The sequence below is a fragment of the Narcine bancroftii genome, chromosome 1 (genome assembly GCF_036971445.1).
Source record: "Narcine bancroftii isolate sNarBan1 chromosome 1, sNarBan1.hap1, whole genome shotgun sequence".
NCBI lineage: Eukaryota > Metazoa > Chordata > Chondrichthyes > Torpediniformes > Narcinidae > Narcine > Narcine bancroftii.
The window spans coordinates 152,486,170-152,506,946 of NC_091469.1; the positions used below are offsets into that span (position 1 = coordinate 152,486,170).

Genomic DNA, 20,777 nt, shown 5'->3' on the forward strand with positions numbered 1-20,777 from the left:
GGTCGCCCCATTACTGGAGGGGGTTGGGGAGAGAGGAAGAGGGAGGATCAAGTTTTTTTTTAAATACCATGGGGTGGTTAGAACCGGTTGCTGGAGTAGAGGTGGAAGCAGATACAAATGGAGAATTTAAGAGGATTTTAGATATAAATTCACAAGGAATAGAGGGATATCTTTCACATGCAAGCAGCAGAGTTTTAGTTTAACTGGATACAGACTCCATGGTTCTCCCTCCAAATACAACAGAATGTGGGCTGATTACTGAACTTCTACTGCAGCCCAGGTTAAACTGGACATTGGAACCTGGTTTTTTGTTGTGAAGAATTCTTCAATTGTTATTTTTATACTTAATTTAAAAACCTAATTCAATATTCTTTCATTTTGGGATTTTTAAAAAGTTTTTAAATTTAATTTTCTATTTTAAATTAATTTTCCAGTTAGCTCAACACCTTTACAGTGCCAGTAATCGGGACTGGGGTTCGAATCCCATGCTGTCTTTCTGAAGTTTGTATGCTCTCCTCATTTCTATGTGGTTTTTGCACGGGGGCTCCGGTTTCCTCCCACGTTCAAAATGTACCGAGGGTGTAGGTTAATTGGGTGTAAATCGGGCAGCATGGCTCATGGGCCAAAAAATTTGATATGCTTTCTATTTTTGGGAAAGTTCATCCTTATCTTTTTACTGGTCCATTGACCTCCAGTTCATGACCAAATCTGCTTTCAACATCTTGATTGTTTTAAAGATGCCCCTAGAAGCAATTGAAAAGTATTCCCATATTCTTGACTTGTGCTTTCTACATAGTGAAAGGTCCTGGAGTGTCAGGAGGGGAGCCACTTTAGATTTCAGATTCAGATTTATTGTCAGGGTACATCTATGACATCACATACAACTGAGATTCCTTTTTCCTGCGGGAGCTGCAGAATTACTAATTGGTAGTGCAAAAAATAAACTGTACACATGGTAAATATGTAAACAAATAAACAAAATGTAAACAGATAATGAATGTAAACAAACTGACTGTGCAATTCAGAGAGAATTTTTAAAAAATCAATAAAGTGCAATAAAGAGTCCTTAAATGAATCTCTGATTGAGTTTGTCTTGAGCAGTGTGATAGTGGAGGGGTTGCAGCTGTTTCTGAACCTGGTGACGTAAGTCTTGAGGCACCTACATCTCTTTCCTGATGGCAGCAGTGAGAATAAGCACGGGCTGGGTGGGGTGGGTCTTTGATGATTACTGCTGCCTTCTGATGGCAGTGTTCCCTGTAGATCAGTGGTTCTACTCACATATTACTTTAAGCAATCCCTATGCCATCAGTGCTCTGTGATTAGTAAGGGATTGTTTAAGGAAGTATGTGGGTGGGAAGGGAAGGTTGAGAATCACTGTTCTGGACCCAATTATTACTCAAATATTTTGCTTGAGAAAAATTTTCATTGGTTCATTTCCTTTGGAGTTATGAAACCGTGCACATAACGAGTCAATTAGGTACGATTAAAACAATGGTTTCAAACTTTTTCTTTCCACTCACATACCACCTTCAGCAATCCCTTATAGAGCACCTATGGCATAGGAAATACTTAAAGTGGTATGTGAGTGGAAAGAAAAAGGTTGAGAACTACTCCTGTAGATGTTCTCAATAGTGGGGAGGGTTTTGCCTTTGATGTCCTGTGCTGTGTCCACTATCTTTGGGAGGGCTTTACACTCAGGGGTATTGGTGTTCCCATACACCATGATTCAGCTGGTCAGCACACTTTCCACCACACCTCTGAAGAAATTTGCCGGGTTTCTGATGTCACACCAAACCTGCACAAATTCCTGAGGAAATAGAGGCCCTGACATGCTTTTTTTAAAAACAATGTCATTGGAGTGTTGGGTCCAGGAAAGATCCTCAGAGATTGTGACTCCCAAGAACTTAGGCACTCACCCTCTCCACCTCTGATCCCCCAATGATCACTGGATTGTATACCTCTGGCTTTCCCTTTCTTAAGTTAACAATCAGCCCCACTGTTTTGGAGACATTGTGTGAAGTTGGTGTTGATGCACCACACAGCCAAGTTTTCAATCTCCATCCTGTATGCTGACTCATCACTTTCCTTTATACAACCCACGACCATCAGCAAATCTGTAGATGTTATTGTCGTACTAAGCTACACAAGTATCTTGCCACAAGATACTCAGCATCTGATCTGATCTTGTAGCTACATTATGTGTGGCTGGTCAGCGGTTCCAAGCCAACTATGACCTTTGCAACAGCCATTCTCCACGGAGGCCGTACAGACTCCCTGTGGAACACAGCACATTAAGAGCTGAAATTATAAAATATTTTTTAATGGTAGGAGAGAAGTATGGTGAAACCAATTAAACTTGACTGGATCACAGGGAAGGGGACCCATCAACTTTGAGCAGAATCCTAAGGGGGCCATAGCTGAAAAAAGGTTGAGAATAGCTCCTCTAAAAGATTGATGGTGGAGGACTCAGTGATCCTAAATGAACATGGAGGATGAATGGCTAGACTTTCTTGAAGGAGTCGATCACTGCCCAGAACCTTTAAAGCATAAGTATCTGACCATGTTCTCCAAGTCCACCTGCATGGACTGCTTCAACTGCTGAAGAATTGTGAATGGAACCATCAGCAAACATCCTCATTTCTGACCTTAGGATGAAAGGAAAGTCCTAATGAAGCAGCTAAGGATAGATGGAAGTAAGAAACAGAAATATATTTCTAAGTCCGGGAGATGCATGATCTAGGGATCATATACCATATATGCTGGCAGATAAGATGACTCATTTAAGATGGCCTCCTGAATTTCCGCCTAACATGTAGGTTTTGAGCTATCTTTTCTTCTTCTTCTTCTTCTTTGGCTTGGCTTCGCAGACAAAGATTTATGGAGGGGTATGTCCACGTCTGCTGCAGGCTCGTTGGTGACTGACAAGTCCGATGCGGGACAGGCAGGCACGGTTGCAGCGGTTGCAAGGGAAAATTGGTTGGTTGGGGTTGGGTGTTGGGTTTTTCCTCCTTTGTCTTTTGTCAGTGAGGTGGGCTCTGCGGTCTTCTTCAAAGGAGGTTACTGCCCGCCGAACTGTGAGGCGCCAAGATGCACTGTTGGAGGCGAGATCAGCCCACTGGCGGTGGTCAATGGGGCAGGCACCAAGAGATTTCTTTAAGCGGTCCTTGTACCTCTTCTTTGGTGCACCTCTGTCTCGGTGGCCAGTGGAGAGCTCGCCATAGAACATGATCTTGGGAGCTATACTCGTTGTATAAAACTACCCCAAGTCTTAATGCCCCATCAGTCCTTTACCAACCATCCCACTGACCAGTGAAGTGATGCTATTTTTAAAACAAATTATCCAGTAAAGGTTTACATTTTATTAGCACATTTTAAAATAAACCACCATTGGCTCCTTTAATGGGCCGTTTAAAGTCTGTGCAGACCCGATGGCAGTCAGACTGGGCGGATGGACTACATGGGGGAGTGCTGAGACTTCGCTGGTGAGGTTCAGATTTTATACTTGGCATAGATGACCCATGGTTTTGGGGTGACTATTTTAAAGTTCAAGACCCACCTTATATGCCAGCATATACAGTAGGTGGCAGCCTTCATTAATGGTAAAGATTTGGTAGGTGCTATTGAAGACCTTCCAGATATCTGCAGCTCTTTGATTAACACACAACTCTATTCAATTGTGGAAGGTATGACTTCCCCTTGATCCCTATCAACTTCACATTTTTTCAGCCTTTCTTGACATTCCATGTCCCTTGATGTCAGGGCCAGTCACTCTCATCTCAAGTCCGGAATTCAGCTCGTTGGTCCATGCTTAAACCAAGATGATGAGGATATCTGGTCAAGGTAAAGGTCAAGTGATCCAGGGCGAACACAAACTGGACATTGGTGAGTAATTAGTTAAAACACAGAAATTCTGGAGAAACTCAGCAGGTCTCACAGTGTCCATTGGAGGTAAAGATATAATTACTAATGTTTCGCGCCTGAGCCCTTCCATCCAGATCTCAAATTCGCTTGGTCCATCACTAGCAACACTCTCCCTTTTCTTGATCTCTCAGTCACCACCTCGGGAGACAAGCTCTCAAGACATTTTCTACAAACCTCCCAATTCCCACAGATTCCTCGACTACTCCTCTCGAACAATTAGTAGATGCCGTTTGGACAACACTTACTTTTTTTGAACATTTTATTTATACCTTTTCCACTCAAACTCCAACAATATCAACATTACTTACATTTCATACTTGTTAATTCCATACAATCTTTTCATAGAGTTCAAGTTCTTCTTTAGTTTGGAAACACCAAACTAATTACACACAATAACCAAAACACGAACAACGAGGTATGAAACTTATATTTCGGGGTTAACAGATTTGTTGTGTCCCAGCGGCCAACACATACATTGCCTCCTTTTTTCCCCCGATTAGAATGGGATGGACCCCCTCCGCTCCCCTGTGGATTAGGAGGGTAGAGTAGGGTGGCTAGGCACAGTGGTCCACACTACAATTGTGCCTCTATGTAGTTTTAAGTTGGGCTGCCAAACCTTCAAAAAAAACGTGCTGTTATTGTTTCCTTAGGTTGTAGGTAATTTTCTCCAGGGGAACATAGCTCTGCACTTCTGTGTTCCAATGTTCAATGCTCAGGTAGGAGTCGAACTTCCAGGCAACTGCTGTGCACTTCCTGGCCACCCCCAATGCGATCATGACAAATTGAATTTGAAATTTGGACAGCTTCATTGTCCATTATGTTTCCCAAAAGGAAGAGCTCTGGGTACTGTGGGAATTCTTTACTTATGATGTTTTTCCAGGGCTTGGCCCAGTTCCACCTAAAAGGGTCACATATTCAGGTTGCATGCACAAAAGGTCCTGTAGCAATGCCACATCTAAAACATTACTCTAATAATTCAGGGTGAGATCTGTTCAATTTTTGTGGCGTCAGGTACAGCTGATGTAGAAAATTGTATTGTACCAGCCTGCACCGTACATTAATGACTGCAAGTCATACTGATCCGACACAAATTGGACCAGTATTATTTATCAATTGTTATTCCCAAGTCCAACCCCCACTTCTGCCTCAACCTTTCAAGGCCTGGTTTAGGTCCTTCTGTTTGGAGCAAGAAATACATGGCTGAAATAAGCTTCCGTGTATTCTCCCTTTGAATCATAGTCTTTTTGTTACTGCATGCTGGTAGGGCTATAGTTGGACCTAATTTGCCCTGTAGAAAAGATCTTATCTGAAGGTTTCAGTGAATCATCTTATTTGATAAATTATACTTATTCCTAAATTGTTCAAAAGACATTAGCTGCCCCTACTCGTAACAGTCCTCTACACACCTGATGCCATTACGTCAGGTGTCCAGGATCTTGTGACCCACCGTCAATGGTATTAATCTTTTTGGAGTCAGGGGTGTTTTTTGGGGACAGACCCACTTTGGTTCCTATATATTAGTTAATTTTGTTCCAAATGAGGATTATTTGTTTTAATATGGGGGTGCCTTTTATTCCCGATAGCAGTTTGACAACTTTGTTGCTGACACCCTCATCAACTTGCTAATGGTGCAGTCGACTGGGTAGTTTACGGGCCAGATTTGTTTGGGTAATATTGTTAAACAGGGAAGTCTGCAGATTCTGTACATGCACAAATCAGCAGGCATAAGCAAAAGAGGGAAGGTCAAGTAGGCCCATCGAGTATGCTCCGCCATTCTAATCATGAGCTGATCCATCCTCCTACCCAGCCCCACTCCCTGACCTTCCCTTGATGCCTTGACTAATCAAATACCTGTCAATCTCTGCCGTAAATACACCCAATGTCCTCACTTCCACAGCAGACTCATGACCCACTGACTAAAGAAATGTTTCTACTCCTGTTTTAAATTGATGCCCTTTTATCGTAAAGTTGTGCCCTCTTGTCCTAGACTCCCCTACCAAGGGAAATATCCTTGGCACATCTACTGCAGTCGAAATGTCTCTATGAGGTCCACCCTCATCCTTCTGTACTCCAACGACTACAGTCCAAGAGCTGACAAATGTTCCTCATGCGCTAACATTTTCAAATTTTAAATCAGTAAAGAAAACTCACTTCCAACTTGGATTTGTTTCCTTCAGCAAGGCTTGGGTGGTTGCATTTCCAAATGCGTTCCACTATTAGGCTCTGCTCCTCTGGTGATTGTCCTGCGAGCAGAGACTTCAGATCCTCATACGATTTGGGGACTGTGAAAACAAAGCCATTAGAAAAAGATTCAGAAGGAACTCAACCTCAGGTGCCTTGTTCTGGTCTTTGGAAGACGAAACAAATATTTACCAGACAAGGAGAGCCAAAGGAGGAGAATGAATCTACATTCAGAGCTTCGAAATCTGAGAGTTGGCATCATAGACACAGAGGGATGCAGCACCAATGCAAGCCCTTCAGCCCACCAGGTCTGTGCTGACCATCATTCACCCATATCTAATAATTCTACCCAAATCCCACTTTTTACTCTCCCCACATCCTCTTTCCAGATTCTACCACTCACCTACACACTAGCAGCAGTTTACAAGGGCTAATTCACTCACTAATCCTCACGTCTTTGCAATGTGGGAGGAAACCAGAACACCCGGGGAAAACCAGACAATCACAGGGAAGGGAGAACATGCAAACTCCGCACAGTCAGTGCCAGATGCCAGGATTGAACTGGGTTTCTGACAAATAACATCTCCACTTGCTGTGGCATCTTGTAATGAATACAATTCTGCAATGTCACTTTGCAAGAGACTAACTTCCCTGTTTGGGGAGAATCTACAATCAGAACCTATGCCATTGTACTCAAAGATAATCCAATAAATTTGATTTATATTCTGCTTTCCAAAATTTCTAGAGAATACTCCAAGTTTGAGCCAGAAAATACAAAAAAAGGTGCCTCTTCACTTACCAGAAAATATAAAGGGGAGTTCTTTTTTGGCCGCTTCCATCAAAGCTTTTCTTTCTTCGTCATTTGGTGCCTTTGCTTCACTCAGTCTCGATTTGAAAGCTCCCCTCCTTCCTGTATCCTGTGCACTTTCAAACGTGGAGCTTTGGTTGAAATGGCCATCGTCTTCTTGGTCTGAAAAGTCGTCTTCATCATTCTTGCGTTGGTACCCTTCCTCATCCACTTTGCCGTTTATATATTTTCTATTTTCCAGTTCATTTTCATCACCCAGTTGTACCTCCTCAAGTTGTTCCAACTTCCCATCCTTTTAAAGAGAAAGTTGATGTCAAATGCAATTTACCCTCACACCTAATGCAGGTACAGTACCCCTTATCCAAACACCCAAAATCTGAAAAGATCCAAAACATTTTTCGTTCGTGGTCCCATAAGGCAATACGTAATAGAGTTTACCAATCCTGATGGGAGAATGGGACATAGTCAATGCAAGCCACTGGTGCATTTCATGTAGATTTTTTTTGTATAGAGTGTAGATTTTTCAATATGTGTAAACATTTGTATTTTAATGTGAATGCATGCATCTTTAAGACTGAGTGCATTTTTTAAATGATGTTCCAAAATCCAAAAAAATTCAAAATCCAAAATACTTCTGGTCCCATGCATTTCGGATAAGGTGTACCTGACCTGTATTTTGAAAAAAAATCCATGAATAAAGGTAATCATTCATTAAATTACATTATTAAGACACATGACATTTTTCACCGTCTGGGAGAAATTACAAGGGACAAGGGCATTGGGCGCATTACAGACCACCAAATGGGCCAAGAAAATTAGAGGAACAAATTTGTAGGGAGATAACATATGTGTGTGAAAATCATAAGGTAGTGATCATGGGAGATTTTAACTTCCCACACATTGATTGGGATACCCATACGGTTAGAGGGCTGGAGTTCGTTAAATGTGCTCAGGATTGTTTTCTAAATCAGTTAGTAGAAGAACTGACTCGGGACGGTGTAATACTGGATCTCCTGTTAGGGAACAAGCTAGGTCAGGTAGCGGACATTAATGTTGGAGAACCAATTGGGTCTAGTGATCATAATTCTGTTAGTTTTAGGGTAGTTTTAGGGAAGAGCAAGGAGAGGCCTAAAGTTGAGGTTCTGGATTGGAAAAGAGCAAATTTCGTAGGAATAAGAAGGGATTTGCGGAGTATTGAGTGGGATAGGATATTTTCAGGTAAGGATGTTAATGAAAAATGGAGGATATTCAAAAAAGAAATTTTGAGGGTACAGAGTAGTTATGTCCCAGTGTGGGTCAAAGGAAAGGCTGGAAGTCATGGGGAGGCTTGGTTTTCAAGGAATATTGGAAATTTGGTTAGGAGAAAAAGGGAGGTGTACAAGAGGTATAAGGAGCAGGGAGCTGAGAAGTTGAAGGAGGACTACAAGGAGTGTAGAAGGAATCTTAAGAAAGAAATTAGAAAGGCCAAAAAAAGGCATGAAGAGGCTTTGGCTGACAGAGTAAAAATAAATCCAAAGGGTTTCTACATTAAAAGTAAAAGATTAGTGAGAGATAAAATTGGACCCCTTGTAGATAGTGAGGGTAGGGTGAGTGAGAAGTCTGAGGAAATGGGGGAAATTTTGAATGATTTCTTTGCCTCGGTATTCACTAGGGAAAAAAATGTTGAACCAGTTGAAGTAAAGAAAAATAGTGGGGGGGGTCATGAAACATATAAGGATAAATGAGGAGGTAGTGATGGCTGTGTTAAAAAAGATAAAGGTGGATAAATCTCCCGGACCGGACAAAATATTCCCTAGGACACTCAGGGAGGCTAGTGGACAGTTCGTGGGGCCATTAACAGAGATATTTAGGATGTCACTGGCCACGGGGGTGGTGCCAAAGGATTGGAGGGTGGCGCATGTGGTTCCTCTGTTTAAGAAAGGATCCAAATGCAAACCTGGGAATTATAGGCCTGTAAGTCTGACGTCTGTGGTGGGCAAGTTGATGGAAAGTGTTCTGAGGGATGCTATTTACAAATTTTTGGAGGTACAGGGATTGATAGGGAGTAATCAGCATGGTTTTGTCAGGGGTAGATCATGCTTGACAAACCTGATTGAGTTCTTCGAGGGGGTTACAAAAAAGGATGATGAAGGGAAAGCTGTGGATGTTGTCTATTTGGACTTTAGTAAAGCATTTAACAAAGTTCCCCACAGAAGGTTAGGAAAAAAGGTGGAGGCATTAGGTATAAATAAAGAGGTAGTGAAATGGATTCAGCAGTGGTTGCATGGGAGGTGTCAGAGAGTAGTGGTAGAAAATTGTTTGTCCAATTGGAGGCCGGTGACTAGTGGAGTTCCTCAGGGTTCGGTCCTGGGTCCACTATTATTTGTTATATATATTAACGATCTGGATGTAGGGGTGGAGAATTGGATAAGCAAGTTTGCGGATGACAAAAAGATTGGTGGTGTTGTGGACAGTGAGGTAGATTACCGTAGATTAAAAGGTGATTTAGGAAGGCTGGAGGTGTGGGCTGAGAAATGGCTGATGGAATTTAATACAGATAAATGTGAGGTGCTACATTTTGGAAAGGCAAATTTAAATAGGTCATATACATTGAATGGTAGACAATTGAGGAGTGCAGAGCAACAAAGGGATTTAGGAATTATGGTAAATAGTACCCTCAAGGCTGATACTCAGGTAGATGGTGTGGTGAAGAAGGCATTTGGAATGTTGGCCTTCATAAATCGGAGTATTGAATTCAAGAGTAGGGAGGTTATGATGAAATTGTACAAGGCATTGGTGAGGCCAAATTTGGAGTACTGTGTACAGTTTTGGTCACCAAATTATAGGAAAGATATAAACAAAATAGAGAGCGTGCAGAGAAGGTTCACGAGAATGTTGACAGGATTTCAGGGTCTGAGTTACAGGGAAAGGTTGTGCAGACTGGGGCTTTTTTCTCTGGAGCGTAGAAGATTGAGAGGGGACTTGATAGAGGTGTTTAAGATTTTAAAAGGGACAGACAGAGTAAATGTGGATAGGCTTTTTCAATTAAGAAATGGGGAGATTCAAACTAGAGGACATGGTTTAAGATTGAAGGGGGAAAATTATAAGGGGAACATGAGGGGAAATTTCTTTACGCAGAGGGTGGTGGGGATGTGGAATGAGCTTCCGGCAGACGTGGTTGAGGCGGGATCATTGGTTACATTTAAGGAAAGACTGGATCATTACATGGGTAGGAGGGGACTAGAGGGGTATGGACCGGGTGCTGGTCAGTGGGACTAGGAGGGTGGGGATTTGCTACGGCATGGACGAGTAGGGCCGAACTGGCCTGTTCTGTGCTGTAAGTGGTTATATGCCAGATAAAGTGGTTAAGGTGGCACGTTTAAAAGCCATTTATACAGATACATGAATAGGAAAGGTTTACAGGGATTATGCACCAAGCGCAGCCTAATGGGACTTGCTCGGTAGGAAATCAGCCAACATGGGCAAGATGGACCAGGGCAATGCCGGACCACGAAAAATGCTGGAAAATTGCAAATGCTAAGAAGATAGCTGTCAAAGGTGCAGTAGGTGCCTCGATCAGACCCATCTTCTGAGCTAAAAGGATCAAATCTAGAAAGGGGTGGCATGGTGGGTGTAGCAGTTAGCGCAGCGCCTTTACAGTGCCAGCAATCAGGACTGGGGTCCAAATCCCACGCTGTCTGTAAGGAGTTGACACGTTCTTCCCATGTCTGCATGGATTTTCTCCGAGGGCTCTGGTTTCCTCCCACCATTCAAAATGTACCAGGGATGTAAATTGGGTGGCACGGGCTTGTGGGCCAAAATGGCCTGTTACTGTGATGTATGTACGTCTAAATTTAAAAAGAAATTAAAATTAAAAAAAAAACTCACAAATCAAATTGCGGTTTGCGCAACACCTTTACAGCACCAGCAATTGGGACCGCAGTTTGAATCCCTCGCCGTAAGAAGTTTGTACCAACAGTGAATGCTGAACCATGGGAGTTGCCAGACCACAGAGGGCCAGATTGAAGAGGTCAACCTGTACCATTTTATTGTCAACATTCAACAACTTTTATTAGCTGGGCCATGCTGAGTGCTTGACCCGCTGAGTGCCTCCAGATTGTTGATGACAATGCTCTTTGAATTTAATTTCTGTTTAAGCGTGGCTTAAGCAGCATTCATTCTTTCCAGCTGGCATCTTATTCGATGAGATCATTGCTGACCTGCTACCAGTGTAGACATGATAATAGGAGCAGAAGTAGGCTAATCGGGGTCGTCAAGCCCACTCCGGCATTTCATCACGAGCGGATCCATTTTCCTAGTCAGTCCCACTCCCCTGCCTTCTCCTCTGCCTTTCATACCTTGACTATTCAGATACCCATCAATCCCTGCCTCGTGTACAGGCCACAACCTGGTCTTCAGAGCCACCACAATGGTAACAAATTCCAGAGGTTCTCACCACTCCCTAGTCAAAGAAATTTCTCTGCATCTTTGTTTAAAATGGGCACCCCTCAATCCTGAAGTTGTGCCCTCTTGTCCTGACTCCCCCACCATGGGAAACAACTTTGCCACATCTACTCTGTCCATGTAGTGTTTATGCTCTTGGGAATCATTCAATGATCACCAGCTCCCTCATTCTCTCACACCCTGGACTCTTGACACCTCTCTTTAAAAAGAAAAGTCACCTTGACCCACATTCTGCTCCCCCTCCCATCACTTCATGAAGTGAAACTTCCTCTGCAGCTTACCTGTACCATTGTAATTGCTACAGTTAAACTTGCACTGCACAACATCAGCAATATTGATGTAAAGGTGCTGTAAAGGTGTTGCGCTAACCGCAATTTGATTTGTGAGTTGTTTTTTTTTAAATTTTAATTTATTTTTAAATTTAGACATACATACATCACAGTAACAGGCCATTTTGGCCCACAAGCCCATGCCACCCAATTTACATCCCTGGTACATTTTGAATGGTGGGAGGAAACCAGAGCCCTCGGAGAAAATCCATGCAGACACGGGGAGAACGTATCAACTCCTTACAGACAGCGTGGGATTTGAACCCCAATCCTGATCGCTGGGACTGTAAAGGCGCTGCGCTAACTGCTACACCCACCATGCCACCCCTTTCTATATTAAAGAAAGATTACTCATCAGAGATTGATGAATTTTTAATAGAAAACTCAAAAGGAACAACCGGCACAATGAAAATTACAGAATAAATCATAGCTATAAACAATTCTTGCGGCCTGGCCCAAACCCCTCTATCCAGCCAAAGACAGGCGACAACATTTCTTGACCCTCACCTTGTAAACAAGACAAGGTTGATAAACCTTATCTAGGATGAAGCCATCATTCAAGTCATCTGCAGACGTGTGTTTCGGTCTCCTCCTGCTTTTGCCTTCAAAGTCCCCACGCATTCGACGCAATCGTGCAATCTGAAAGACATGATTGATTGCCAATGTTAATTTATGGCACACCAAGCGAAGCCACGCTTAAACAGAAATTAAATTCAAAGAGCATTTTCATTGTCATCAACAATCTGGAGGCACTCAGCGGGTCAAACAGCATCAGTGGGAGAAAACTGGTCAATGTTTCGGGCTAGACATCAAGGCGGAGAGTGCAGAGGGGAGTCAGTGTAATGAGGACAGGGTGGGAGGGGTTGGACAGGTCCAGTGGGGATTGGTGACCCAGGGAGGGGTGAATAACAATGGACAGATTGTACTCTAGATTCTCACATCTGCAGTCTCCTGTGTTTCTTACTTTTTAAAAATCTTTTGTACTTCACTATCCCAATGCTTAATGGCCTATTTGATGCAAGATCTTCCATTCCCATGTTAACTGGATCACCTGAGGGAATACTAAAATGCCTGGTCCTCCTGAAATGGGGAAGAGTGCAAAGGAAAACTGTCCACTTGCTGAGTAAATACTGACAGAATCCTGTCCACGTTGATGTTGAATTGGGCCCATCACCAGAAAATATCCATCACCGCAGTACAATCGTGGAGAATGACAACTTGTATGCTTTAATCAGACTCGGACATGGAAGAATATTAGTGAAAAGGGACAACATTTCCCCACTCAATCTTCAGGCAAGGTACATTGAACGGCTTGCCAACAAATTCTTGACATGCTTGGATTGACTCGGTCAACCTAAGATAAGTATCTTGCACATATGTGGGCCACAGGAAAAATAAAACCTGGGATGGTTTCTAGCTTAGTTGCATGAACTCCAGGATCCAAAATATAGAATTGCTGGAGGAACTCAGTGGCAGGACAGCATCCACAGGTCTAAACTTGTCTTCATTTTCCACTCTACCAGCCTCCACATCTGACAATTACCCTCTGACACTTCTGCCGACTTTAGCATGATGCCACTACCAGTGTCATCTTCCCATTTTCACCCAATCCACTTTTTGCTCTTCCCTCCCCACCCTCCCTTGGAAACCTGCTGCTGTAATCATAGAAAGTGCAAAACTTGTCCCGACATGTCCCTCTCTAACCTCCATCGAGGGCCACAAATAGACCTTCCAAGTAAGGTTTCAGCTTAGCTCATCCAACCTCATCTACTGCATTTGGGATACCCAGTATGGCCTCCTCTACATCAGTGAGGCCAAATGCAGATAGGGTTACCATTTTGCCCAATACTTTACTCTGTCTATGGTTCCAAACTTGAGCTTTCTGCAGCCAACCATTTCAACTCCCCCAAACATTGATACCTTATCCAGTATCAGGGTGAGGCCAAATGTAAAGTAGAACAACAATGCATCAGATTCCTCCTGGAGAGTCTGAATCTAATGGGATGAACATTGATTTTTCACATCTTAGATAACTCCCATCCCCATCTATTTCAATCCCTTCTTTACCCACTCTAATTTTTCATCTCTCCACCCCAATGGCCTCTCCACCCCTCTCACCTTTTGACCCATAAATCTGAGCCCCTCCCCGAGCTTCATTTACCCCTTGAAATATGTAATATCCTCCTTTTAGTCTTAATAAAGGAGCCAGACTCAAGATGTTACTGATCATTTCTATCCATGGGTGCTATCTGCCAGCTGAATTCCTCCACTAATTTTTTTTGTTCCCTTCAACTGCCTGATTAGGAGTTGAAGAACAAAGAACCAACTCTAATGTACAACTACGATTATCTGAAATGGTCATGACAGGTCCTATGTCGGATAGACTTTTTTTTGTGAGAACTGGTCATTTTTTGAAAAACAGCCTGGTAGCAACAGCAAATCATTTGTAACAGTATTTAAATAACAACAAGGGAAGACTTTTTAAGCATTAAAAATGCTGGCTGCTGCCGATCACCGACACCTCCCCACCGAGGTCCACGGTGCCGCCGGCAGCCCAACGTCTTCAGTCAGTTCGGATCCAAAAATTTTGGATAAATGAGGATTTTGGATAATCGGAGTTGTACTGTATATCTATCTGATGATGGATCACCTTCATCCTCCCCACAGGAAAACAAGACCCTTTTCAAAACATATCTGCTCAAAGATAAGCTGATGAAAGATACCTTGCTTTGGTAAACACTCTATACCTTGACAAAAGGACCCAGGTCAGAAAAGCCAGTAACACATATCTCTGCCTCCCAAGGATACTGTGGGACCTGAGTTTTTTCAGTACCTTAAAATATTAACTCCAAAGATGCTTCACTCACTGTAGAGCAAGGTGAAGGATTGATCCAGCTCAGTAACCCCACACGTGATTAAATCTCAAGATCTCCATTTTAAATTCACAAAAAAATGTTTCAATATGTCCCAGTGAATACCCCTGCTGAATTGGAGCATCTGGTTTTTTTTTTAAATTTTTTTTAAAAATTTTTTATTTTTCACACCATAAATCACATTAGCCATGATATACACTATTTCTTTTTCACACATATACAGTGACTTTTTCTCCCCCCCCCCCTTTCCTCCCAAACCACCCCCCCACCCCCCCCCTCTCATCCATTTTAGGTATACAATCTAGGTTGCATTAAGCCAGTCAGACAATGTTGTCATTCAACAAAATTACACCAGAAATTCTACTGAGTCCATTCTTTTCTTTCCTTCTCCTTCCATCAACTTAGGTAATGTTTGTCCCCGGTAGGTTTTCGCTATTGTATTTAATGTAAGGCTCCTATACTTGTTCGAATATTTCAATATTATTTTTTAACCTATATGTTATTTTTTCTAATGGAATACATTTATTCATTTAAATTTAGTAGTTTCTTCCTTTTAATTTGGTTATGTATTCCATTAATATTTAAAGACATATAGTTCAGCGTAGCCCTTTTATATTTTGTTTATCTTCTCTTTCCGTTTTTCCATCATTACCTTTCCTCCTTTTCCATTTCTGTTTTCTTATTTTCAACTCTTTATAAGACAACATTCCTACAACATCCAACATTTTCCTTATTCTCCTATTTCTATCTTATTTATCCCCAATCTCCCCTTCACCTCCTGAGTTGTCCTTTATCCCTTGTCGGACAACCACATCTCCCCTCTCCATTTGGATTTGTGAATCCACTCGCGTCAACTGATTTAAGGCTTTTTGACTAGACTTCCCTGCTGCTGGCATTTAAGGCAATAATGAATGTGCAAACTACAGCCTGGCATTCCGATTCACCATTACACCAGATGATTCACAGGTTATGGCATTACTGAATGACAGGGGATTTCCCCCCCCCCCCCCCCCCCCCACTATCCCAGGACTCTGATGAGCTTTGGTGGGAGGAAATTGGTGGAGAACAGATTCAGGAGCCAGGAGGAGATTGTTGATATAAGTGTGATGGACAGCAAGACCACAAAATGTAATCAAACATACATCTGCATTCAAATCATTTTCCAGGTTGTGGAAACGTTTGGGCTAAAAAGCCTGAAGCTGCACTTTCAGCCTGCTTCTCCCAAATGTTAACATTTACAAAATTATCAGTGTCATTGCTTGGAATACCAGTGCTTTAATGAGGTGCTTGAATGAAACTTCTTCACATGAATTCAACAGTGCTTTCCACTTTGTACAAATGGAATATTGATTAGCATGAGACTATTCCAGCACCAGCGACCAGTTCGAATCCAGAGGTGACTGAAAGGAGTTTGTTCAGTGTGTGTGTGTGTGTGTGTGTGTGTGTGTGTGTGTGTGTGTGTGTGTGTGTGTGTTTTTCCTCCAGGTGCTCCAGTTCCCTCCCAACCCCCAAAATGTACAGGGTTGTAGGTTAATTTGGGTGCAATTGGGCAGCAAGGGTTAAATGGCTGGAATCGGTTTCTACCATGTTGTAAATAACAAAGTTTTAAAATTTGCAGCTGGAAAGACTGAGTAAATTACTCAGCAGGTCAGATGGCAGCAGTGGGGAGGAAACCAAGTTTAATGCTTCAAGTCAATGACCTTTCATCAGAAACCTCTAATATCAAGGACATGAACGTTGGATGAAATGAAATAAATTTCATTAATTGCTCTGTTTTTTAACCAATGCTCATCTGGTCACCTAATCTAGGTTCAAAAATACTTTTTTCCCCAATCATCTACCAGGCTCTTGAACCTCCCTGTACTATCTTCACATTAACCACAAGCTATTCAAGGACAACTAAAAGATCTGCCTGCACTTTTAAAATGTCGCATTTTTTCCGGCGCTAATTGTGACTGTGAATATTTACCTCTCCTTTAATATTTATCTTCTTTTTGGATTTGGCTAATGATGGTAATTTAACTTTCACTATTGTAGCTGGTGTGTCTTATCTCTCTGTGTGGCTCTGGCAAATAAGTTTGGTGCATCTACACATTAGACATGTGTGTCCGACAATAAACATCTCATCTCATGATATGTAGAGGTCGCAGTCAAACTATTCATTGTGTGTGATTTCAAGGGGCAGCCAGACTCCACTACTTTGGTGTGAAAGGATTCAACTATAAACCAGACCTTGCTGAACGCTGCTATGAGTCTTGAATCTAAGTTACCTTTCTGTAATGGTGGGATTCAAACCCACACCCCCAGTTGCCCCCTGGATGGTAGGTTGTACTGCAGAATTTACTCATCTTCAGTGTGACAACAGTCTAGGTTTTTGACTGGAAATGAAGAGGATGTCAAAAGAGACAAGCCTCAATGATTCAAGCTAGCATTACTTAGAATCTTGTTTTCAGTTCTGGTCACCTTATTACAGGAAGCTATGGAGAGGGAGCTGAGGAGATCTACCAGGAAGTTGCCTGGATTGGAGAATCTGTCTTATGAGGCAAGGTTGTTAGCAGAGCCAGGGCTTTTCTCTTTGGAGTGAAGGAGGATTTTAGGTGACTTCATAGAGGACTACAAGATTATCTGAGGCATAGAGAGGGTGAACAGTCAGCACCTTTTTCCCCAGGGTGAGAGTAGTAGCAAACACCACAAGACATCTGGGCAAAGTGAGAGGAGGAAAGTTTAGAGCTTAGTTTAAGTTGTTTTTGTTTTTATTTTTAAAAGTAGGTAGTGCCTGGAATGCATTGCCAAAGGTGGTGGTAGAGGCTGGTAGAATAGGCACATTTAAAAGAGACAGGCATGTGGATGCAAGAATAGAAGGTTATGGTTGTGAGGTAGGGAAAGATTAGTAAGTTTATATAGGTCAGCACAGCATGGGCCGAAGGACCTATACTGTGCTGTAATGTTCCATGTTCTAAGTTACCAATCTGCAATGGCTACAAACCCACACCCCCAGTTGCCTAGTTTGCCCTCGAGATTGCAGAATAAGGGAATCCTCTATCCGAAATGGCTGTGATTGTCCAGGTGATCGGGGAATACCCATCTGAAACATTCAATAGAGTGCATACCTCAAGTTTCTGCAGACGTTCTTTTTCCTCTTTTGCCAGCTCTTCTTTGGTTTTTAGTCGATCAGAAGGCTGGGCTTTCACGTCGAAGAATAACTGTCGCACAATTATATCATAATCTTCAGCCTAACAGATGAAATAACGAAGATTAAAACTAAATTAAAATCACACGAGGACTTCATTACTTTTCAAAGCATAAATCAAGTTCATTGCACATTGAAAACATGAATCAGGTTCACTGCACATACAGCTGAAACACCAGATGCTGATGCATTCTCCACACAAGTCTCCTCTCAACCCCACTTCATCTCACCTTTTCAAAATGAATTTTCAAAGTAACAGGCCCTTCTGGCCCACGAGCCTGTACTGCCCGATTAAATTCAATTAACCTACAATACCTGTATGTTTTGAAGGGCGGGAGGAAACCAGAGTCAGCCCAGACAGACATAGGGAGAACGTACAAACTCCATAGAGACAGCGCAGGATTCAAACCCGGGTTGCTGGTGCTGTAGTAACATTGCACTAACCCCTATGCTCACTGTGCTGTCCGAACTTCACTAATTTTACTTCAACGGCATTGAACATCTCCTTTTGCCAACCATTTCAATTCCCTTCATCATCCTCAGCTTGATGTGCCTGTCCTCAGCTTCATCCATTGCCAGGGTAAGGCTGAAAGTAAAACTCAAGAGTAACTCATCATGTTCCTTCTGGACAGCCTTAAACCCAATGGCATGAACATCAATTTTTCTAATTTTAGGTAGCTACCTATCTGGTTCCACCTTTTTACCTACACCACTTATAACTTTTCTCTCCAACCACACCCCCAACACAAAGAAAGTGGTCTCTTCCTCTATCTGTCCCTTATCCTCTTCTACCTTCTGTACCTCCGCACCTCCCCACATTTCCCTCCCAGGAAAAACATGTCATCACCCCTTTCGACTTTAGTCTTGATAAAGGGCCCTTTCCCGAGATGCTGCCTAACCATTCTTGCCCATGGATGTCGCCTGACCCCACTGGAGTCCCTCAAGCATCTAGTTGTTTGCATGAACATCCGCATCCCTATCACAGCATCAATCTTCGTCACTGGAAACTGTGCACGGGGAAGGACCTGGAATGAAAACGATGATCACCAGGAATTCACAGCAAGTCAGGTTGCATCCATGTGAGAAGAATCCAATCGATGCTCCTTCATCAACAGCCAAATAAACAGAGGACCGATGGAATTGATGAGAAGCGGGTGCAATTCAGATGCTACTTCTTTCACCTCCACCCAGATGGTGGAAGCAGCAAGATCTGACAAAGGAGTGTCTTACCTTGGGCTTTTCCTCTCCCTGCTCCATTTTGGGACCTTGATGAGCCAACAGGGAATGGATCTCCTTCCAGTCATTGTCCAGTTTCTCGGTCAGCTCCTGGGCCTTATCCCGTTGCATCTGCCGCTCACGCTGCAAAAATCAGAACAAGTCATCGTTACTAAAGATAAATTTAGCAATGGGGAATGGAGCACAAAAGTAGGGCCATCACTTTATAAGTTTTGCTAAAGCTACGTCTGGAGTACTAGACCTAATGAAAAGAATGCTCTTTGTTCTCTAACATTTGGGTTCATAAGCACGTGGATGGCAAAGCCTCATGAAACAGAGGCAAATTAATACGAGGGGAAAGGAACTTTATATTGTAGCGGGGTATCTAACATTAAACATCACTCATATTAACAACGCACTGCCACAGACACAGTCCACGTGGGCTTGGACCAAAGTGGCCAAGTTTCCATACTTGAAGACAATCCAGTTGCATTATGTTCAACCTACTGAGAGTTCCATTCAGTTCTGGTCGCCTCAATACAGGAAGGATGTGGAAGCCATAGAGAGGTGCGGAGGAGACTTACCAAGATGTTGCTCTGATTAGAGAACGTGTCTTAAGAGGTAAGATTAGCAGAGCTCGGGCTTTTTCCTTTGGAGTGAATAAAGATGTGTGGTAACTTAATAGAGGTCAATAAGATAAGTAGAAGCATACAGTAGATAAGGTGGACACCCAGCACCTTTACCCCGGGACTGGAGTAGCAGAGCATTTGTACAAGGTGAAGGATGGAAAGTTTAATGGCGAGGTCAGGAATAGATTTTTTTTAATATACAGTGGGTGTCTGGAATGCATTGCCAGGGGTGGTGGTGGAGGCTGGACAAAAGGGACATTTCAAAGACTTTCAGACAGGAAAATGGATGCAAGAAAAAGAGAGGGTTATGGGTGCGAGTAGGAAAGGTTTAGATGATTGAGTAGGTTAATATAAGACAGCACAACATTGTGGGCCGAAAGGCCTGTGCTGTACTACCTGTATTTTCTGACGTTTTCTCGGTTTCTCTTGGATCATGTGCAGGTTAACTGATTTCTCAACCTCAGAATCCTCCCACCATTCTGCAAAGTTTACCTTCTCCTTTTTGGATTTCATAATAAGTTCTTCAATGAACTCTTTTCTGGATTTGGGCTTCTGCTCCTCTTCATCAGTCTTCGAAGATACTTTCTTCTGCAACAAGCCACCACCTCCAAAGTGTGCAGCAGCTGTGAACTCCGCTGTGGGCAACAAGGGAACAAGTGACTAGAGAATCTCATTCAATCAAAGTCAGAGAATTACTCAACGTGTTTAAAGAAAGAATAAGGTCTTGCTGCCCTGGTAATATTAGCCACTGGCAAGGGTATGGTGTTAACTGTCTTATACTTGTGCATTCATCTCATTCTGCAATACACAAATGTGCCGGAGAAACTCAGCAGGTCACGCAACATCCAAAGGAAGTGAAGGGTAACCAATGTTTCAGGCCTGGGCTCTTCATCAGGTATAAGGTATACCTGTGGACGCTGCGTGACCTGCTGAGTTTCTGCAGCACATTTGTGTATTGCGATTGATCCCAGCGTCTCCAGACTTTCTTGTTTAAATCAAGTTTTCACTCTAATGTGTTGTTAATCTCCATGGACACCACATGGCAATACTGGGGGACTGCTGCATGCTTTTGGACAAGTTGATAAAAGGTTTGGGCCCAATATGGAACTAAGAACCTGTGGTGGCATGCCACTTGGAAGGCAAACCAGTCCCGTTTGTAATTCACGCGGCAGGGCAGCGACCAAAATG

The 20,777-nt window shown here is 42.7% G+C and overlaps 1 protein-coding gene across 1 annotated transcript in view; it reads right to left on the minus strand.

Annotated features, from left to right (window-relative positions):
* Positions 1-20,777, minus strand: part of nop14 (NOP14 nucleolar protein homolog (yeast)) — an 89,885-nt gene that overhangs the window by 52,717 nt on the left and 16,391 nt on the right. The window contains exons 5-10 of the mRNA XM_069942000.1: positions 20,082-20,224; positions 18,976-19,104; positions 17,666-17,788; positions 12,190-12,321; positions 6,902-7,202; positions 6,073-6,203 (exon numbers count right to left, since the gene is read on the minus strand). Coding sequence (XP_069798101.1) covers positions 6,073-6,203; positions 6,902-7,202; positions 12,190-12,321; positions 17,666-17,788; positions 18,976-19,104; positions 20,082-20,224 — 959 coding nt within the window. The remainder of the gene's footprint in view (positions 1-6,072; positions 6,204-6,901; positions 7,203-12,189; positions 12,322-17,665; positions 17,789-18,975; positions 19,105-20,081; positions 20,225-20,777) is intronic.